The 23,637-nt window shown below is 39.6% G+C and overlaps 1 protein-coding gene across 4 annotated transcripts in view; it reads left to right on the top strand.

Moving 5' to 3' along the window:
* The window catches only part of LOC117398134 (apoptotic chromatin condensation inducer in the nucleus), a 170,857-nt gene that overhangs the window by 37,882 nt on the left and 109,338 nt on the right, over positions 1 to 23,637 (top strand). For all 4 annotated transcript variants that reach the window (XM_059016843.1, XM_034912979.2, XM_059016844.1 and 1 more), the window contains exons 2-3: positions 5,117 to 5,182; positions 6,652 to 6,763. In XM_059016843.1, coding sequence (XP_058872826.1) covers positions 5,117 to 5,182; positions 6,652 to 6,763 — 178 coding nt within the window. The remainder of the gene's footprint in view (positions 1 to 5,116; positions 5,183 to 6,651; positions 6,764 to 23,637) is intronic.

Raw genomic sequence — 23,637 nt, 5'->3', positions numbered from 1 at the left:
GCTGGAGGTGAAAAGCGCTCCGTGCCTACTGGCGCTGGCGTATAACACCTGTAACATGTTAAACCAGCGCTCAGTGTATAACACCTGTAACATGTTAAACCAGCGCTCAGTGTATAACACCTGTAACATGTTAAACCAGCGCTCAGTGTATAACACCTGTAACATGTTAAACCAGCGCTCAGTGCCGCACCACCACGGACCAGCAACCAATCGCAAGCTAGTAAGCCAATATAGAAACTGTCACATGACAAGTGTTCGTGTGGTGTTTTAGCTTGCTGAAATCATCTTCTTTAGAAACTTTATTCTTATTTTTGATGGCTCACATTGTAAGTGATATTCTGGAAGACGAGACTCCCTTTTCAAAGCGCATAGAAACAACCAATCTGCAGCGGCAGTGCTTCCCGGCAGCTTTTGTAGAAATTCGCTTTTTATATTTATTTTCTGTTAACATTAGTTTATGGATAATCTTGTTTGCTTTTAAACCAATTAAATTGTTACAAAAAAAAAAAAGACTATTCTATAGTCCATTCATTTTAATTCCGTACATGGTCTTGTTGTACTAGTGCTCAAATATACACTACCTTTTTTCTTTCTATATTTACCCGAAACCTCGCTTAATATAATTTTAGGAAATGACATGTCAGCACTGTACTTGCATCCAGAGCGCTTCTGCCGATGAAAATAAAAATACGGCTAAAAACAAAACAGTATTCGGTTCAACAGACAGTTAGTAACTTAAAAACTAATAAGCTCAGTGCTCCGTGTCTGTCTGTACAGTTTGAAATTTGAATGTGCCGCCCCTGCTTGCTCTGCGACGCTCAGCCAATATGCAAGGGCGGGACGTTGAAAAGAAATGTGGGAAATGTGGGATCAGGCATAGAAGCAAAGGTATATTTCAAGGTCTTAAAACGACATTTCCAAGTGAATCAGGTTTTCTTCTTTCTTCTTCTTCTTTTCTTCTTCATTAAAATAAGCTAGCAGTATAATGACCAAATCATCTATATCTGCAGAACAACCCTCTAACTGACTTCTCACAGCTTCAAGCTTTGTTACAGTCTGCAGGACCTGTTTTACTCTCTTCTGCAGCAACAGATGTTATGTAGTTTTAGGAGTAGTTTTCCTTTTCTGTCCATACTGTTCAGGAAAGTCTCCTTCATTAAAATTCCTGTAAGTTCTTTAAAGTGAACTGCCATGCCAATATCCTGTAACAAATGGCCAGTCCTGTACGAGCTTAGAAATGTCGGTGCCCTTGTCAATTTCCTTACGCTGTAATAGTAGGTTATCTGCATATTCATTTGTACTTCATCATCATTCCAGCTTGCTTCTTCAAACATCATCTTCATTTTCTCTTTTTTTGCTTGGAGACTTTCTTTTGTCTCAGTCAGGGGCATGTATGCCAATGCCCAGTTGATACAATCGTATGTGTCTTGAATGGCTACTTTTTTTTTTTCTTCAGGAACTTCTTCTGTATCCTTATCATCTGATTCTTGTGTTCTTTTCCTGATTACTGGCTCGCTTCACATTTTCAAGTCGAGTTTGAAGTTGTTTCACTAAGGAGTGATATCCAGTGCCAATAATTTCACCCCCAATGACATTTTGCAGAGATATTTCGCTACCATTTTCTTAGCAATCTCAGTGGCATTTCTTTTCATCATTTCAATAATTACAACTCTAATCATTTCACGTCGTAAATGTGGAGTTGGTCTTTTAGCTCTTTCTAAACATTGCATCAAATCATGAGAAAATTTGGAATCTGAAAACTGTCTGCCCAGTTAGGATTATTACTGGAACAGCTCTGTTTTGGTGAGAGAGAGCAAGATGATGAAGCAGCAGGTAATGCAGGGATTGCTGTGTTGCTACGGCTGTCAGTGTTTTGCTCTGTAAATAAAAAAATAAATAATATAAAACATACAAAAATGGTAATCATTAAGTTTAAGAATATTTTTGGTTAACTATATTTAATTTATTATAATTTAAGGATTTTAGTGAACACATAGTCTAATGACAATTAAAGATTCTAGGCAATTTAATTGTTAAAATAAATGAGCGTATACATTTTGGCCCCTTGTATGACAGTACTATTTTACAAATCGTGATGTTTAAAAACGTAAAACAAATCCTAAAATTAAGGCCAACTGTCTGAAAACCTCAAGGGTAATCATGAAAATCCAAGCAATTGTCACAAACTGGGGTTTATATTCTAAATTAGTAATAAAAAAGTATACTTACTCCTCTGTGTCCAGGAACTTATTAATTTCCTTGACGAAATGGATTTAAAACAGTCAGTAGATCACTTTCCTGAATGTACCGCGTGGTAGATCTGATAGCACTTTACCAATGGCAATGTCTGTGCTTTCGCTGGAGTGATCCATGCCTGACACTGTGTGTGTGTGTGTGTGTGTCTGTGTGTGTGTGTGTGTGTGTATATATATATATATATATATATATATATATATATAAATACAAACTATAAGTCAAAGTAGAGCAGGAATAGTATTTTTGTTTACTTTATACAGGGCTTGCAGTTTAAGCTCAAATGGATCAAACGGCTATGAAATGGTATGTCGCAGTCCGAACACACAGTAGGAGTATACAGCTTTCAGACAATATTTTTTTAACACTTCAATATGCATCTTCTTCGGACAGGAAGCTAACAGTTGCATTAATTCTTGGCATATAGGTATCTGCCTATTACTAATCATGGAAGCTTGACAACTGAAAAAGGTTGACCAGTAGAATAGTTATAGGCATTAGTTAGTAACCTACACTAACCACTGTCGTCAATCTTAAATCAGCCACAAATGCTAAACACAAATATTTAGCAAATATATAATCAAATTTAATTTGAAATTCTGAATCCTCTGTCAAAAAGGTACAAGCAGTGAGTCTTTAAATGTAGCAGTAATACAAATCACTCTGAAGAATTTAATTAAGTGCAAGTAAGGAAACAAAGAGGGGAAAAAATGCTTGTGTGTGTGGTGCTGAAGGGGTACGGTCTAAAATACATGAATGGGTAAATGTCACATATCCTTCGGCACACAGTGTTGTTTGACAGCAGCACCACTTGAATTTTTTTGGCTGCTTCCTCACCCAGTATTTCATGAACAATATCTACAGTCGCTGGCAAAATTAACGCTTCCCCAATTGTATGCGTTTTTTTTGTGCGAGCAATGTGGTATGAGGCTAGAAAAGATGCCCTTTAAGGCTCTCTCTGGAACAGTAACGTGCTGCTTAAAAGTACTCACTTGTTTTAAAATTTCGGATTTCCTTTCTTTTAAAAAAATCTATAGATTTCCCAGCTTCATTTGGGTGTTTTTGTTGTAAATGCCGTTTGATGTCTTGAGGCATTCATTGATAGGATTTCGAAGCACATCACACATTTTGGGTAATCAAGGCCGTCTTTCTTGGTAATTCAAGAAAACCCGAACTGAATGTACTCCGTATCATATTTTCGAGATTTAGATTTTGATGCCTTCACTGAGGATGGCTGCTCATTTGTACAGTTGGTACTTGTGGCATTGGTACTCGTGGAAGCATCACTGCATTCGTTTTCTTCCTCAGGCTCCTTTCGTTGGCGTTTCAGAAACCGCTCCATTTTGACTGTTATACTCTGTCGAGTTCCCACTGTACATGTGCGGAAGTGGAATGTTTTATTTTATCATATAGAGAAACTATATCTAGAAGTTGAACGAAAAAATATAATATTTTTTTTTAATCGTATTGCGAGAAATTCTGCTTTATATTTAGTTGTAGACTCATTATGTAAATTGCATTAATATAGCTGTTTATCCTTATCGATCCGCTTCTCCTGGTGAGGGTCGCAGCTATAGTTATTTTAAATTGTAATTGCAATTCACCCCGCTTTTGTGATAGTGGTACATAATCCAAGCACAAAACAAGCAACCAGGGACATTCAAAGTACATGTGATTTAAGATTTGTTTTATCTAACTTTTAAGATTTGCTTTTAAATATTTCACACAATTCTTTTGTTCAGTAATTTTACATATTTGCTGCGGACCCCCTGAAGCTTCTCCACGGACCCCAGTTTGGGAACCCCTGCTCTAAACTACTACTACTACTACTACTACTACTACTAATATTACTAGTACTAATAATAATAATAACTTAAACTATCAATGTTATTTAGGATTTGACCAATTTTTTTTTTTTCTTTTTTTTTTAAGCATCAGAATAATATTCTACTCGCACAACTCGCTATCCTATTGTTGTCTTCAGATATTTAAAAAATCCAAACATCGCTATTTTGAGATGTATTTACTGCATTTTGGTCCCATGTTGTTGTTGTTGTTGTTGTTATTATTATTATTATTATTATTATTATTATTATTATTATTATTATTATTATTATTATTATTTATTTCTTAGCAGACGCCCTTATCCAGGGCGACTTACAATCGTAAGCAAATACATTTCAAGTGTTACAATACAAGTAATACAATAAGAGCAAGGTTACACAACACTGGGAAAATGAGTGTCTCAGTGTTCCAGTGTCATTAGTAAGCGCGCCTGACCAAACATTAAATTCTGTGCTGGAAGAAATTCAAGCATGAATATTGGTGTACATTATCGGCGAAAATAACAAAAACTGCCGATAGCCGATTTGTATTTTTTCCCCCATATGTCGGTGCCATGCCAATAGGCTACCGATTATCGGAGCACTCCTACTTTTTACACTAAAAGTCTGTTTCAAAGCTCTTTTCAAAATGTTTGCTCTTGTGCACTGGGGTTTGAGATCTGTCCTCAATCACCTGCAGGAAGAGCATTTAAAAAAAAAAAAAGTGCTCTGGCTTTTCTGTTCCGTACCACAGCATGGATCATTATTGCTGGGCAATAATCATTACACTAGAAGTGCATTACAGCAGACATTTTGAAAAGAGCTTTGAAAGACTTTAAAGTTGTAAGTGTAAAAAGTTGTCAATGTTAAAATGAAAAGAAAAATTACAGGTATGTAATTTAAACACATGGGGAGGTGGAATGCTGTATTTTCCTGAACCCCACTACTTACTCTTAAGTAGCACATTGCTCTGGTTGCTGGTGGTGTTAATGATAATTCTTCATGTCATTTCATGTTCTTGTTTCTCTCTGGCTTTTCAGGCACTCATGTTGGAGAATCTGCAGAAGCACTCGACCCCTCACTCTGGCTTGCAGCCCAACTCACAGGTAAGAACCACAGAAGAGAATTAATGAATTAGAGGAGGCCATTTGGCCCATTAGTGCTTGTCCGGTTACTAGTAGCTGAGTGATCTCAAAATGGGTTTTAAAGGATCCCAGTGAACAGCATGACTAGGTAACCCATTCCATACCCTCACGACTCTCTGTGTGGAGAAGTGTCACTTTCCCTCGTCCTATGACTGTCTCCACTCACTTTCCAACTGTGTCCTCTGGTACTGTTTCTGTGCTGCTCTTAAAAGCAGATTAATGATTGCACAAAGGGTGTGTCATGTTGCAGGTGGGGTCCTAATAGCTGCTGCACAGGGAGAGTGAATCTACAGTGTGTGGGTATATGGATGTGGGGTCCTAATAGCTGCTGCACAGGGAGAGTGAATTTACAGTGTGGGGGTGTCAGGATGTGGGGTCCTCATAGCTGCGCACAGGGAGGGTGAATCTACAGTGTAGGGGTCATAGTTAACCCTTTGCAGTCCATTTATTAAGTGCGTGTCAGGCGCGTCAGGTCCAATTTTCACACCTGCAGTTAATTTTAGACGCGCTGTTTAAAAGTATTTTTTTTCCACAGTCAAACGGTTTTAAAAGGCCCTGCATATCAACAAAGCACACACTAGGCATCTCCAGCCCCGCCCCACCCTTTCGTTCGCTATAGCTTTCACATATGCTAAGAAAAAAAAAATAATAATAATAATCATACCGATCAATCGTCTCCTGATAACTCCTCAATAATGCGATTCAAGTCATTATTTTATTACTGTAACATCTCAAAAAACCTCTCCAAATGTCCGTGATATTCTCTGAGCGCTGATTCAGTAGCAGCCAGCTTGTTTCCTTATGGCCGCCGTTGTCTGATGCCAGGGGCAAGTATGACTAATCATGAGATACGCCCTATTTTGGTATTTTTTATTTTTTTTCGGCTTGTCTCGGCTCCTGTCACTCCCACTCGGCCATTGAATGGTTTTCTCGGCTTTTTCCGGACTAGAAACCCGTTTTTTGCTTCTTTTTGATGATGTCGGACAGGGTCTGACGTTGGACCGGATAGGAATAATTGCAATGTCGGACCAGGTCCGACACAGGACCGCAAGGGTTAAAGAAAGTGAAAGTCTGAAACTAAAGGACCCATAGAAGAAATAAGGGACTAACACATGCTATTGAATGGGATACCAATCTCCCTGAGTGATTTAAAACATTCGCTCCCATACTGTATCATGTAAATTACTAGAGAACAAGACTTGATTTAATCATTTTGGTTCCTGGCCCTTATCAGTTTTTAGAAATACTAAAAGAATTACATAAATCAAATGACAGACGCTTTGACTAGAAGTCTTTCTCTGTGTCTTCGATGTTGTCATTGAATTTACTAAGTTTCATTGAGAAAGACTTCTAGTTGAAATGTTTGACATTGAATGTATTGCGTTTCTTTAGTATTTCTGAATTGAGTGATTTGCTTTCTACATTCGCAGATCGGCGAGGAGATGAGTCAGAACAGCTTCATTAAGCAGTACCTGGCCAAACAGCAGGAGCTCCTGAGGCAGCGGCTGGAAAGGGAGGCGCGGGAGGCGGCTGAGGCTGAGGGTGGGTACCTGTGATTGGCTTGCAGCAATACGATATCACGATATTATCATAATAAATGCAGGGTTTTCAAAATAAGCTGGCGATCGGCACCATCCACCGCCTAATACTATATTTGTGCTGGCTATTTTAATAAAAAGTATTGCGATTATTTTCGGGTATTATCATTTTCAGTCCATTTTGTCGTATTATCATACTGGCGATTTATATAGTGTGTGTGTGTATATACACTGAGTGTACAAAACATTAGGAACACCTGCTCTTTCCATGAAATAGACTGACAAGGTGAATCCAGGTGAAAGCTATGCTCCCTTATTGATGTAAACTGTTAAATCCACTTCAATCAGTGTAGATGAAGGGGAGACAGGTTAAAGAAGGATTTAAGCCTTGACACAGTTGAGACATGGATTGTGTATGTGTGCCATTCACAGGGTAAATGGGCAAGACAAAAGATTTAAGTGCCTTTGAACGGGGTATGGTAGTAGGTGCCAGGCGTGCCGGTTTGAGTGTGTCAAGAACTGCAGCGCTGCTGGGTTTTTCACGCTCAGCAGTTTCCCGTGTGTATCAAGGATGGTCCATCACCCAAAGGACATCCAGCCAACGGCAGGCCAGTGGTCGAAAACGGCTCATTGATGAAAGAGGCCAAAGGAGGCTGACACAAATTGTGCAAAGCAACAGACGGGCTACAATTAGTCAACTGACAGTCCAGTACAACATTGGTGCCGAAAGACCCATAAAAGAATGCACAACTCGTCGTACCTTGACACGAATGGGGTATGGCAGCCGACGACCTAACAGAGTTCCACTTCTTTCAGTAAAACACAAGAAACTGCGGTTGCAGTGGGCTAAGGAACAAAAACACTGGACACTGGAGGATTGGCTGGTCTGATGAATCCCGGATCCTGCTGTTTCACGCTGATGGGAGGATTAGGGTGGTGCAAGTGGCTGTGAGTGTCCGGTGATTCCCTGTGCTGTGCAGTGAAACGGTGACTCGGGTGATCGCTGGCTCAGTGGCTGCAGCTCTGGTCTCCTTGGTCCTCCTCTGCAACTACGAACACAAAAACAATACAAAGCGCAGGCTCCGGCTGCTTAGTGTTTGAACACTCGGCGTAAGGGGCCGTACTTGCGTTGACCCAACTCCTCCCTGCAGTCAGCTTGGTGCCCCGTTGTAACCAATCGCTGCTTGGCCCGCAGCTGATCGCATGTGAGTGGTTTTGTGTACTGACAGCTACGTGCCTCCACTAAGACTTCCTGTTTCCCCCCACCGTCGAGTGGACCCGTCTATGGGGAAGCGTACTACCAGCCTTACACGGCACCCTTTCGGATCGGGAGGGAGATTTACAGCATCGATTCTTTCTCTTATCACTGTGCCTACTAGGGATGTGCATGACAAATATTTTGACTATCGATAATTCCACAGCTGTTGAGGTCGACTAATCGAATAGTTAACACAATTTCAAATGAACTATAAAAAAAAGTAACGATTGCTTATAAAATATGGGCATCTCCCGTATAATTTGTATTCAATTATTAATTTAATTTTCATTCAATAATAGTTTAGCAATGTGAGCTGCGAGGCAAATGCCTTAACATTAGCATCCTTGTGGCAGTAATGTTTTCCAGTCATAACAGCGAAATACAAAATGCATTAGACTATGTAGCTAGCAAATTTATATAATCCACTTAACTAAATGATTTACTTTTCCCACGTTTTCAAACCACACTCAACATATAGACTACCGGTCTACGTTAAATCAAATCGGAAACATACCTGTGCGTTCGAGTTCCAGTGAATAAAAAATAAATAGCCTCTATAGGCAATAGCTTGCTATGTATGTAGCTAGCTTAATAACATTAATAAATAAATGACTGAACAAAAAGACCTGAGTGGCATTAACGCACTAGCTTTCCATGGAAGCAAAAAAAAATCCTAACTAAACTTTAGGAATAATTAGGCTATCAATGTCCATTATTATTATTATCATGTTCACTTGTTCTTGTTTAAAAAAATCAGCACATCCACATGGTCCGGGAGAAGACGAGTGCACAGTCTGTTGACTATCAGGCCCGCAGCCGAGAAAACTCTCTCAGCTGGTACAGAAGTTGCTGGGATGCACAGGTAGGCTTTCGCAAGCCGTGATAATTTCCTGTACCTGCTTTCATTCACCTTCCACCATGCCAGAGGGTCTTCATAGGGAGGAATGCACTCATCTTGTGTGTACTTTTCCAGTTCCGTTTGCAGAGAGGTTGTGGCGTCTGTGTAGTACTCATCTCCGAATAAAGTAGCCACAGCAGAATCCTTGTCAGAGCGTTGTTGCTTTGCGGGTGGTCCACTTGCCTCTGATGTACCTGGTTCCTTTTCTGCGATTTATCAGTGTTCTCTGGGAGACTTGAAAGTAATTCCCCAACTTTATCTTTGACTGCATTCCTGACCGCATCCTCTGTAAACTTCAGGTGTTTGAGTCTGGGGTCTAGAAATGAAGCGATGAGCGCCACCTTCTGCAGTGTTTCTGTGTCTTCGGGTGCCAAGCGGCGCTTAAGTGACTCGGATACAGTTGTTTTAAACTCTGAGACTTTTGTGGACTCTCCTGTGGTAGAAATCAGATGCTTGGACAGCAGAGTGGACGTGACAGGGTACATCATAGAGATCGATACCTCCGACTCACCGCACAAAGCAGTTGTAGCGCATTTCAAGGAGCGTAACACTGGCAGTAGCTCCTCGATAACGTCCCAACTGTCATCAGCCAGGTCAAGTGTGCGGACATCTGAAAGCTTTGTGTACACCCTGTCAGACAGGACTGCGACAACTGCCCATCTCTGTTCCTGTAAGCGCTCAAACACGTCATAGATTGATTTCCATCGGATCTGGCAATACTGCAGCAGACGGTGCTCAGGCAGAGTTTGTTGTTTTTGTTCCAACTTTAACCTTAAAACTGATTTGAAAACCCTGTAAATGATTATCTGGATCTAGAATGGATAGTATTTCATAGAGATCATTTTAAAGAAAGGAACAGTTGTATTAAAGAGGAAGTAGCAGGATTCCGAAAAAGATAGCATGACACGTCCCATGTGTTGCTACTGTTTAACATACCTGTTATTTCTTTTCATTGTTAACATCCTGATAACTTTTTAAAGTCTGTTTCAAAGCTCTTTTCAAAATGGCTGCTCTAGTGCACTGAGGTTTGAGATCTGTCTAAATCATGCAGGGAGAGCAATTTAAAAAAAAAAAAAAAAACAGTATATAAGAACATAAGAAAGTTTACAAACGAGAGGAGGCCATTCAGCCCATCTTGCTCGTTTGCTTGTTAGTAGCTTATTGATCCCAGAATCTCATCAAGCAGCTTCTTGAAGGATTTTAACATTACTTCCCTTGATTTAAATTCAACACTTCTCACAATATATCCGAGCATCTTGTTGTCATGGTTCCTTCAATGATGGAAAGGCTTCCAGGTCCTGATGCAGCAAAGCATCCCCAAACCATGACACTACCACCACCATACTTGGTATGAGGTTCTTACTGTGAAATGCAGTGTTTGGTTTTCGCCAGACATAACGGGGCCCATGTCGGCCAAAAAGTTCCACTTTTGACTCATCTGTTTATAGAACATTGTTCTAGAATTCTTGTGGATCATCCAGGTGCTTTTTGGCAAACTTGAGACGAGCATTCATGTTCTTCTTAGTGAGCAATGGTTTCCGCCTTGCTACTCTGCCATTTTTGCCCAGTGTCTTTCTGATGGTGGAGTCATGAACACTGACTTTAGCCGAGGCGAGAGAGGCCTGCAGATCCCTGGATGTTGTTCTAGGGTTCTTTGTGACTTCCTGGACAATTTTACACCTTGCTCTTGGAGAGATTTTGGCAGAGCGGCCACTCCTGGGAAGATTCACTACTGTCCCAAACTTTCTTCTTTGGACAGTATGGCTCTGACTGTGGTTCGGTGGAGCCCCAGAGCCTTAGAAATGGCTTTGTAACCCTTTCCAGACTGATAGGCATCAAGAACATTTTTTCCGGAGGTCTTCAGGAATTTCTTTTGTTCGTGGCATGATCTGCCTCTAGAACCTGTGTGCTGGCAACTTCTCTCTGATGGTAATGGCCAAAGTTAGTCAGATTTATATTGGACAGGGCTGGCCCAAATCAGGCCTGGTTGTTAACCAAAGTACTCAAACAGTTGACCCTAATTATCCCTTTAATTGGGTTGAGTTTAACTAGGGGGGGGCAATAACTTTTTCAAACCTGAAGATTGCATGTTTGATTACCTTGCACACCAAACAAATGAAAGAAGCACCAAACTTTGGTGTCATTATTTTCTCTTAACTCCCTCTATATACTACTACAACCCACCAAAAAATCTGACCAAATACAATGTGAAAAATGTGCAAAAATGCACTGTGTATGTGTGTGTCTATATATATATATATATATATATATATATATATATATATATATATATATATATATATATATAAAAACAAGTGGCTCTGGCTTTTCTGTTCCGTACCATATCATGGATCATTATTGCTGTATTAATTGTTTGACAATCAGTGCACTAGAGTAGCTGTTTTGAAAAGAGCTTTGTAAAAAAAAGTTGTCAGGATTACAAGAATGTTATTAAACATTTGTAGCAACACCTGTTTTAATGTCAACAATAACAGTGTAGAATGGAATTTCAAAAAAATATATATTTATTTCACTGAATTTAATTCTTGTAAACTTCCAAATGTCGTACATGTCCAGACAGTAAACAGACTGCAACACTAAATGCACTTTAATTTCAGTGAATGATGTTGAATTAAAAAAAATAGAGAACATTCCTGTAATTAGTCAAACTTGGTTATTCAGCACGGAGAATCCGCAATGAATGAATGTTTTATTGATTGCAGCTGCAGATGATTTAATGAACTGTGATGTAAATGTTTAAAGTTCAGACCCCAGAGTGGAGGCTCATGTGTTTTATGTAGTGCTGTTCTCAGCCTCTACTCTGTGGTCTGCACTTCAATTCTTTCCCCACATTTTTTTTTGCGAGATGGAATGCAGCTCATATGCACTTTTTTTTTTTTTTTTTTTTTTAAGTCGATGTGATATGCATAATTGATCTGTGTAAGTTTATGGGACCACTTTCTATTGGATATATCATATCCCCCTCTGCTAGATTAAGAAAAAAAAAAATCTAAAACCCAAATAAATGTGCAAAAAACTCCCTGACTCACAGCCCTGACTTACGGTGACACGCGCCGCGATATGGTCGCACTACATTAAGCTCCTGGCAGTTACCATAAGTTATTTGCTTAACTGCGTTTACTGCATAGTCTACTTGCTTTCTTCTGATGGCAGCGCACAAAGATTTCAGCGCCTCCTCCAAAAACTCCCAGGGCAAACGTTTTAAATCCTGATGATCTGGCCCCGGTGATAGATCAAGCAATCGCTGCTCAAAGATACTCGATGCATGGTATGGTTTCCGACATGTTATCAGAGACTTTGGGGACAGCACTAGGCCCAATCAAGGATTACATTGCTGAAAATGGAGCCATGCTTCGATCACTTGAGGATCTCAATACCCATGTTAAAAGCTATGGAGAAGGTTACTGCTCAAGTTGATACTTTGCAAGGCAACTTGCGTCAAATAAAAAAGACACTAACCATTGTCTCGCTCAGATTGACAAATTTCAATCTAAAATTAATGACTTGGAAGACAGGTCCCGCCATAACAATGTTAGATTGGTAAACGGTTTCCTACAAAAAATGCTACCTCGCTGGATCCCAGACTTAAGCCGACTCAGCAAGCGCAACCAACCCTTGCAGGGGGCTGTCGCTACGGCTTCTACACTGACTACGTTCGGCAACAGCCCAGAGCAGTAAGGCCTTTAGGGGATTTGGAGCCAAACTTCAGCAGAAGGGCATGGAATCCTTTTTAATTTACCCGACAGGCTTGAAGGACTCTCATGGGTGAGAAGCTTTCTTTTGGATTCACCGGGAGAAGTGGGAGAACTTTTTATCTGGTTTGGATCCCTTGGCACCAGTGACATCTGCTAGAAAGTCTATCCAGTTTCAACCTACTGTTTCTCAGGAAGTCTTATGCAAGGCATATAACTTTCCTTCTGATTTGCTATCTTGGACTCAAAACTGGATTGGTATTGTATAGTACTTGCTGTTAATAAATACCATAATTCTACAGGTCATGTAACCTTTATTTTCTATTTTCTGCTTTAACAGTATGTGACAAAGAAAGAATGAATCTTGGTTATGAATCTCCCTCCCAACCTGTGAGGGCGTTGTGTAAAGGGAACAGCGTGCCCTGGATTGGATGGTCTGACAATTCATTCCAGGGAAAGGTGGAAGTCAGCCATCTAGAAGGGGTAGGGCTCCTGATTTTCCATTCTTGGGAATGGCAAATTCCGTTTTTCAAAATGACCAATTCCGTTTTTACCAATTTATTAAGAATTAACAACGCTATTTGCTGTAAAACTGCTTGCATGTGTTTCTTGTATACCCTGGACAGACAAAGTTGCCTTAGTTAGAGCAGGGCTCTTCAACTATTTTTTTTTTTTAATTTAAGGGGGCCAGATTGGAAAACAGTTGGGAGTAGGTGGGCCAGACTATTTTACTCTGCACATCCTTTAAGCAAAAATAAATACTACATAATAGTCTTTATTTTATAAAGCGCCTAAATGCACGCATCTCAAAGCGCTGTACAAACACAGAGAACCATATATGCATACAGCATATTAAGAGTATACATAATATAAAAAGAGATTACACAAATCAAAAAACAAATGATAAAAATGCCTGAACGTAAAACTGTGTAATTTTTTTTTTTTTTTTTTTAAAAGCATCAACGGACTTAGCATCCCTGATAGATTGAGGAAGGTCGTTCCAAAGTTTGGGGGCATAGCGGCAAAAAGCCCCCTCGCCCATGGAGCGAGGATGAAGAACGTAGATTACGTACGGGTGTGTAACGTGTAAGCAATTCAGCAGTGTAACATGGAGCTAAACCGTTCAGAGCCTTATAGGTTAACAACAGTATTTTAAAATCAATCCTGCTCTCAACCGGCAACCAGTGCAAAGAAGCAAGAACCGGTGTAATATGGGCACCCAGTTTAGTGCCAGTTAAAATGCGAGCAGCGGAGTTCTGAATATATTGTAGCCTGCTAATAGCAGCCTTGGAGACACCTGCAAACAACACGTTGCAATAATCGAGCCAGGAAGAAACAAAGGCATGAACTAGCCTTTCTGCATCAGGCACAGACAGCATAGGGCGCAGACGAGCAATGTTAAGAAGGTGAAAAAAGGATACCTTTGTGACATTGCGGATATGTGACTCGAAAGCAAGGCTAGGGTCAAGGACCACACCAAGATTCCTAACTACAGAGCTAGATTTAACTTCAAGCCCATCGATCACTATGCTGAAAGAGTCAAAATTTCTAAGTTGTCGAGGAGAGCCAAGTAGCATTACTTTGGTTTTATCGCTGTTTAATTGTAGGGAGTTTTGCCGCATCCAAGTTTTAATCTGTCAGACAGTTATCAAGAGCCGAAACGGCTACATTTGTATCAGGTGTAGTCTTAAAATATAATTGTGTGTCATCTGCATATGAGTGAAAACTCATGATGACGTATGATATAGTTATTAAAAAGTAAGGATCCTAAAATAGAGCCCTGTGGCACATCTGTAGACACCAGGCTAGGGTAATATGTCTAATAGGACCAAAATGGTCAGTGCACCCGAGTCAGCAGCCATGAACAGATCATTAACAACCTTAACAGGGGCTGTTTCAGTGCTGTGTCGTGATCTAAAACCTGACGGCAAAAGTTCATAAATATTGCATTCCAATAGATGACTCTGTAGCTGCTGAGCCACTGCGTGTTCTCGGATTTTAGACAGAAAGGGCGGATTAGAGATGGGCCTATAATTACAAAGAATATCTGCGTCAAGGTTTGTTTTTTTTAACAAAGGAGTCACAACGGCATATTTAAATGCAGAACTCAGTGACTCGATGATGTCAGTCACCACCGGGCTGAGAAATGAAAAATGTGATACAATGAGTGGTGTATGGACTGGATCTGGAGAGCAAGTGGTAGGCTTCATATTAGTGACTATTTCAGCCAGCCTTGAAGAGTAACCTCAGCCAAACAGAACAAACAGGTACCGATAAAAGCCAATATATTAGGGGGCAGAATGGCAGGCGGGTTAAAAACTAACAGTTCCTGTATGATATCGATTTTAGTTAGAAAATAGTCAAGAAACCTATTACATTGCTCCCTAGAACCAGTAGATACAGAAACATGTTTAGGTTGTAGCATGCAATTTATTGTCGAAGAGATGCCTGGGATTAGCAGAGCCTTCTCTAATGAGATTAGATTAAAAAAGCGATCTGGCTCTGTCAGCGATTGGATTAATAGAATTAACATTGCGAAATTTAACAGTGCGCTTAACCCTTTGCGGTCCATTTATTAATTGCGCGTCAGGCACGCCAGGTCTAATTAATTTTCACACGCGCAGTTAATTTTAGACGCGCTGTTTAAAAGTATTTTTTTTCACAGTCAAACGGGTTTAAATGGCCCTGCATAACAACAAAGCACTCACTAGGCATCTCCAGCCCCGCCCCACCCTTTCGTTTGCTATAGCGTTCACCTATATAATAAATAAATAATAATAATAGTCGTACATACCGATCGATCATCTCCGGATCACTCGTTTTATCACCAAACTCCTCAATAATAAGATCCAAGTCATTATTTTATTACTATAACATCTCAAAAAAGCTCTGCAAATGTCCGTGTTTTCTGTGCGCTGATTCAGTCAGCCAACTTGTTTACTTCAGACCGCCCCCGTTATCCGATACCATGTATGACTATTCATGAGATACGCCTTTTTTTTTTTTCCCGACTTTTCTCTGCTCCTGTCGCTCCCACTCGGCAATTGAATGGTTTTCTCGGCTTTTTCCGGAGAAAAAACGACTAGACACCCGTTTATTGCGTTGCTATAATGATGTCGGACCCAGTCCGACAAAGGACCTGTGAGGAATAATTGCAATGTCGGACCCAGTCCGACAATGGACCGCAAAGGGTTAACTTTTACTGCAGGTACTGGTAAATCCAAATTAAACAAAATGGCAAAATTATCAGAACTTGTTAAATGGAGAGCTTGGAGATTAGTACCTGATAGACTTGTAGTAATTACTAAATCAAGAATATGACCGCGATTGTGAGAAGGGACATTTACATGCTGTGTGAACCCTAAACAGTCCAGAAGACCAAGTCCATAAGGTATTGACAATGTTGACCCAGGGGACACAAGTGGAGATTAGATAAAGGGGCATTCCGAACAGAAAATAGGAGGTACTTTTTTACACAGAGAATCGTGGGACTCTGGAACCAACTCCCCAGTAATGTTGTTGAAGCTGACACCCTGAGATCCTTCAAAAAGCTGCTGATGAGATTCTGGGATCAATAAGCTACTAACATCCAAACGAGCAAGATGGGCTAAATGGCCTCCTGTTGTTTGTAAACTTTATGTTAAGAGACAAACTCTCTTGACAGAGAACAGGATTGAGAATCAACAGGAATATGGAGGCTGTGTGGTCCAGTGGTTAAAGAAAAGGGCTTGTAACCAGGAGGTCCCCGGTTCAAATCCCACCTCAGCCACTGACTCATTGTGTGACCGTGAGCAAGTCCCTTAACCTCTTTGTGCTCCGTCTTTCGGGTGAGATGTAATTGTAAGTGACTCTGCAGCTGATGCATAGTTCACACACCCTAGTCTCTGTAAGTCGCCTTGGATAAAGGCGTCTGCTAAATAAACAAATAATAATAATATTAAAATCTCCTGATAACAGGATCCGATCATAATTCGAACGAAAAACGTTAAAAGATCCAACAGCTCATTCAGAAATGAAGTATTATGTTTTTGGGGACGGTAAACCAGAACCATCACCACAGGTACAAGAGAGACTAATTTAAAGGGTAGACATTCAAATGTAATAAAGACAAGGAGAACAGTTGTAACATTTTTTTTCACTTTTCCAGAAGGCCGTAGCCTTAAATGGCAAGATGGTTTTGCTGGGGACTGTATGCCGTTGTTTGGAACAGTGAAATACACATTGCTGTGTATTGCCTGTGATTATTCTTTGCGGTCGCCAGACCTGGATTACAAAATAAACGTCTTTTTGAATCGTGAACTTTATTGTCTGTCTTCTGTTTCGTAATCACATCACCTCTACACCTGCAAAATGTGCAGCTCCATTTTAAAACGGCTTTGATATGAAAATGAAAAACAAACAGTCGGATACAACTTTATATTTATGATCATACATAAAATTTTCAAAGCAGAAACACCGTATTTACATTGAAAATTAAACTTTTCTTATTTTTTTCAAAAAGAGCACATATACATAAACATGAAAACGTGTATAAGAACACTAGAGTTGCGAGCAACTTTACGGCTTCCAAGCAGTTATTGTGAAATCAATACGATCAATCATCTTCATTCAACTGTAGACATTACTTCATGTAGAGTTTTACAACCCGGTGTAATTTGAAGTATTTATGTGCACCGTTGTTCGTGTTATGAAACGTGCAAAATGTGGCCAAAACATCAACTTCTCATAGTCCTCTACTATTATACAAAGTCTACTGCATTGTACCACTGACATGTACTGCAATATAAAAGTAGTATTACTAAACTGCTTTTATGTAACGTTTAGCAGGGGCAGTATATAATACCAAATTAGTCGTGGCTTTTAAGAAATTACTACAATTAAATGCTTTAGCTAGAAAGTATTCACAAGTCAGGCACCATGCATATAAAACAAAGAGGAGGGAGAGAGAAATGCTCTGCAGCTGCAAAGCTGTCATATTTAAGACCTTCAAAGGCCTTTAAAATGGAAAAACATATATAAGACTTTAAGGCTCCGCGGGAATCCTTAAAGATAACACTTTCTGTCTCTCTACATACGCTGACAATGGTTGTATGTTGAGTTTAGAAAATGCACCTTTTTCTAAAAGACTGTAAACATCATACAAAAGCGTGCAATTGAAAAAAAAGTCAAAATATTTAGTCGGGCTATAGCTCATGTATTAAACATGTAATTGTTTCGATTGTGTTGTGGTTTAAAAATAATAGTGCAGTTTTTTTTGCTGGCTTCTATTCAGTTACAATTTCGTTTAAAAAAAAAAAAAAAGCCAGAGATGACGGTAATTTTTTTTTAAAAATTAGTGTGTGTATCAGTATGTCTACAATTCTATGTATGCCTGCATGAGATTGCAGAGATCAGTCATTTTTCTAATTCGTGTGTGTGTGTGTGTGGTGCATTTTTTTTCTGTGTGGATGCAGTTGCAACAGTTCTTCCAAAAAATGTTTCTTAGTTTACCGTATGTGTCTTTGTATGTGTGTGTGTAATATAATAGCCTTTCCAGTGTAATTACTGTGTTTTAAGTTACATGGGTTACTGAAACGGTTCTTGATAGACACCACCAAAAAAATGGCTGCTTTCAAGATTTTTTTTGCTCAATTTCTATGGTAAGCTGTGGTGGGAATGTGTCATTTCAGGATATTATTTGGGCATGTCAACCATATTGATTTGGCTCATGGCAGCCATGTTTGTTTGTTCATGTAGGAACTTTTCCTGAATAACTTTTTTTAGAGGACACTACAAAGATAACGTATACCCGTATGTCGATCCTTCAAGAAGCTGCTTGATGAGATTCTGGGATCAATAAACTACTAACAACCAAACGAGCAAGATGGGCTGAATGGCCTCCTCTCATTTGTAAACTTTCTTATGTTCTAAGCTTTTTACGCAAAATCCAACATAGGTTCCACACCATGTGACCGATCAATTCTTCCTTAAGTAGAATCAATCATGGACATGAGCGCACTATGTACAAAACCTTTCACAACTGTACTATTTAGCGTTCATGAGAAGAAGACATTTGAAAATTTCCCAAAATTTTCATTATATCCAACATGGCTGCCACACCATGTGACCAAAGGCCGCCATATTGACCACGACACAACATCCCATAGCCCTCTACATCCTTGCCAAATTTTGTGCGTTTTGGTGCAGCCGATAAGAAGTTATAGGCAGTTTTATAGCCAGTTGCGTATATTGATGATGTCATGCAGTGTGGACGCCATGATTTTCACAGTAGCAACTTTCCTTGAACAAGCGTAACAGATGACCATACTGAGATGTTTTATTCCAATTTTTGTTTCAATCGGATAAGCGGTTTCAGAGAAGAAGATGTTTGAATTTTGATGATTTTATATTTTTATGGTAATTTTATGGTAATTTTATGAACCAATCAGCTTCATATTAACAGCAGTTAATCATGGACTATCCCTCAACATGTATAGCAATTTTCAGAACTCTGCAGTACGCGGTTTTCGAAATATAGGCATTTTAACAAATTCCGCAAAATCCAATATGGCTGCCGAACCATGTGACTTGCGCAAATTTGCTGAATATCACCGACTATCATCCATAGGCATCTACCAGTGTACTGAATTTCGTGAGTTTTTGAGCATGTTTTGGCAGAAAAAAAAAAAATAATAAAAAAAATAAAATAAAATAATAATAATAATAATAATAATAATCCTAACAAAAACAATAAGCTTCCCCAGCCTACGGCTTGGAAGCCTAATAAGAAAGTTTACAAACGAGAGGATGCCATTCGGCCCATCTTGCTCGTTTGGATGTTAGTAGCTTATTGATCCCAGGGTGTCCGCTTCAACAACATTAATGGGGAGTTGGTTCCAGACCCTCACAATTCTATGTGTAAAAAAGTGCTTCCTATTTTCTGTTTATTGTGTCAAATAAACTTTATGCTATAAACGTCTGTGTAAACAGGTATAGAAAGCTGTATGCACAAATAAAAATATTAAAAAAAAACTAGTTATAACAATAGCATAAAACAAAAATATAACAACTTATGCAACGTGAGTGAAACAGAGTTCAAAGGCTTTGCTGTCTGTTCCGAGTTGTATTACAGCTTTTTAAGTACAATCTACGCAGAAAACACGCGTGTGCCAGTGGGCGCGGCACTGGCTGAAGGTTGAGGGGCATTTGCACTCCTCCTACAAAACCAAAGCGTTGATGGCTGCCAGGTCCACCTGGCTGCGAGTACCACCTTTGACAGAATACAGCCGTGCCATTTGATCCAGTATAGCCACACCGTACTTCGTGGCGTTGTAAAATGCAACAGTCTCTGGCTTTCGTTTAGCGTCAGTCCCGATGGTCACGATTTGTGCAGAGAGCTTAGAATACGCACATTTTTAAAATCAGGGTGGTACAGTCGATCTGCCTGAGGAGTGTAGTGGAGTGCAGGGGGGCTCGCACGGCTTGAGCTGTTAGTGGTAACTCTCGACTTGCCTATATCACACTGTATTGTGATTCAATGTGTATATTTTGTGACAACTGCTAATAAAGTAGTAATAATAATAATAATGTGATGTGCAGAATGACTTTCATTAGTGTTTCAACACTCGAGTATATAATACGTTCTTTCACAATGACTTTGATTTTATTACAAAGCCCAGTCTAAATTGTCGGCTATATTGTATTGATTTCAATATGCCACATAAACTGCGGGTCTGGCGGTTGAAGAAGCAAGTGCTTATAACTTATTCATTTTTTACGATTCTGCAGCTGAAACACCGTATGGATATTTAATTCAAATATTTAGTAACACTTAAGAACGGACATGCACGAGATATTCACATAAGCAGAGATGTTTAAGCACAATGACATTTTTCCAAGGATCTGACTTTGATTGCTCTATGGCATGCACAGAATTCAACTGCCAGAGATTACATATTTTTCACCACACCATAAAACATTTTCAAGGATTGATTATATCTAGGGGTCTACTTAAGTCGCGGTAAATTTACGTATTTTTCACGGGTATGTTGCGGAATAAAATTAGGATCTCGCGGACATTTCGCGGACCTGTTTAAACATTAAATAAACCTAAGTAGACAGTATTTCAGAACACTATAAAGCCTAAAAATAGTGGTACTTGCTTCCGTACTAAAACAGAGTGCTGTCATTTGTTAAAGGCAAGCATGCAGCATCCCCCTGTATGTTGCCCATACATTGAGACTGCACGTCTGCATCCACTGAATTGGTTGGAAGTTAAGGCAAAGCTTTGCCAAGTTATACAGATGTGGAAATCGATTAGAAACAGACCCAAAACTTGGTTACCCTCAAGGGCATCTGGCATACATTAATAAAGGCAATGTATGCAGCACGTTCGTTGTCATATTATTTGTCCCATCCAATAATTTATTTTATTAGTACCGAGTCAAAACATAGAGGACGTGGCTATTTGGGTCTAAAATTCCAACAGCGAAAAAATAAGCAGCAGGTTGAAGCGAGGTGGCTGTGCTGGATCGTTTTAGTACTGATTTAACTTGCAGACAGGAATATTTTTTGTCTGGACTGACTTTCCAGTTTGGTTTCTGAAAGCTGTTTATTTTACATTCTGTTCAGTCTCTGTAGTAGCCTTTTGTTTAATGTGTGATTCTGAAGATAAATTGTGATCGATCGTATTTTCTCCAGACACATTGATATGCAAAACAATTACCTCAGTTTGCATGTACAGTTTCTTTGGGAAATATCTTGAAACGATCATCAGCTGAAATATACTTTGCTTTTTTTGTCGTCCATTTCTACTATTTTACCTCCAATGCAGAAAACTAGATTACCTAAATCAAAACAATGCAGCACCAACTTTGTCCCACCCCTTACTTCACAGTACAGATCACATAAACAGTAAAGACGCACTGATAGGCTGATTAAAACTTTGTCGTTTGAATAGTAAACAAGAACGTTAACAGCTTTGGAGAATTTTTTGTGTAAATGTTATTTGTGGACCTTTTTTGCTTAAGTGCAATGCACACAGGACGGCGAAGGAATAAAAAAGGTCTATCTACAGAAGGAAGACACGTAGTTTGGGTCACTTGCATTGTGCAGTAGTTCATTTAAACAAGGTTTCTTTTTTTTTTTTTTCCCTCTCCGTACTTGTTTGTATGCATTGGCCCCTAAGAGGTGAATTTCGCGGTGACCCCTCAATTTCACGATTTCCGCGAAATTGCGATTTAGGTAGATCCCTAATTATATCCTTTCCTCCTCTGAGCTAAACTCTGCTGTGGGGAATGTAGTTTCTCCCTCTCTGTCTCTCAGATCATAATTAAATTTTAGCTGTATTTAACTTATCTACTATCCAGGGCAAATTGTCCAGGTGGAGGTTCTCCAGAACCATGAATTTCTCTCGCAGCTTAAACCCAAACTAACAAATTTATTAATATTAACAAGGATTCGGTGTCGGATCCAGCGCTGGTTTGGGCCGTGGTCAAAGATTTTGTGCATGACAATAAGATTTGGTTCTCCTCTCATTTAAAGAAATTTAACCTGCATTTGATCTCCCAGTTAGAGCTGAGTTGCAGTAAACTGGGAACAGACTCTGAAATCTAATTACAGTAGAGATATCGAACTTAAATTAAAACGCAGAATTGAACAACCTATTAAGACAGCGAGTTGATTTTCTTATGCCTATCACTAAACATGAGTATTATTCTGAAGGCAATCGCCCGAGCCATCTGCTTGCTCTAAAACGTCAGGAAAGCAGACTCAATATCCAATTGATTAACTCCCCTGTAAAGAGTCTCATTTCCAACCCAAAAGATATTAACAAAACATTTAGATCCTTTTTTTGTTCATTTTCTACTCTTCTGAGAAACGGTCCTTCCTAACTCATTCAGGCTTTCTTGAACCTTCCAAACATCTTTCCTGGGGAGGCTGAGCAGCTGGATTCCCAAATTTCATTTGATGAATTGTATCAAGCCGTGAAATCTGCTAAAAAAGCACATTCTCCTGGAATTGATGGTTTGCCAGTTGTTGTATTTAACATTGTGGGATATACTGAGACCTTGCAAAAGGCTGCTTCCATCGAGATTGTAATACCATGTTAATTACAGTGCTCCCTAAACCTGGCAAGGACCTTGATGAATGTGCGAGCAGTCGTCCAATTTCTTTAAACGCAGATATAAAAATGTATGCTTGAGTAATTGCACTTCGTTTGGAGAAAGCCTTTACCGTATTTGCTCGAGTATAAGTTGAGAAATTTAAACCCAAAACACAATCATTTAGTTGGGGTGGGTCGACTAATACACGAGCAAACATATGAAACGATCTATAATTTATAGTAAAAACTATTTACTGATTGTGATGACAGGCAGCAGCATGAACACTATGGAGGGGCATAATAATAATGATAATAGTAATAATAATAATAATAATAACGTTACCTTTTCTATTGCGTGACCCTGCAGCATAATGCTTCTGTGGGAAACAGCAGCACCTTCATTGTTGTGGGCAAATCCTTGTTGCCCTCGTTACCAGAGCAAATGCTTCTAATTAGCATGTTATTGCTGAAGCAGGGAAAATGAAATCATCCAGTGGGCTATTATGTCTTGATACTGAAAAAGCTTTCAATCATTTGGAATGGCAGTATTTATGGTGCATTTTGAAGAGATTCGCTTTCGGTCCAAGTTTCATTTGAATGAGTGGACTCTTTTCAGAGTTATTTGGTATTTTTCGTGGCTATGTATCTCCCAATTTGGAATCGCCAATTATTTTTAGGCTCAGGTCACCGCTACCACCCCCGTGCTGACTCGAGAGCGGCGAAGACGAACAGATGCTGTCCTCCGAAGCGTGTGCCGTCAGCCGACCACTTCTTTTTATACTGCAGACCCACCATGCAGCCACCTCAGAGCTACAGTGTCGGAGGACAACGTAGCTCTGGGCAGCTTACAGACAAGCCTATTGGCCAAATGTGCGCCGCCCCCTGGGAGCTCCCATCCACGGTTGGCAGTGGAATAGCCTGGACT

Source organism: Acipenser ruthenus, chromosome 54, assembly GCF_902713425.1.
Source record: "Acipenser ruthenus chromosome 54, fAciRut3.2 maternal haplotype, whole genome shotgun sequence".
Classification (NCBI taxonomy): domain Eukaryota; kingdom Metazoa; phylum Chordata; class Actinopteri; order Acipenseriformes; family Acipenseridae; genus Acipenser; species Acipenser ruthenus.
Note: the sequence above shows the minus strand (reverse complement) of the source record. Positions and strands in the feature narration are given on the sequence as shown.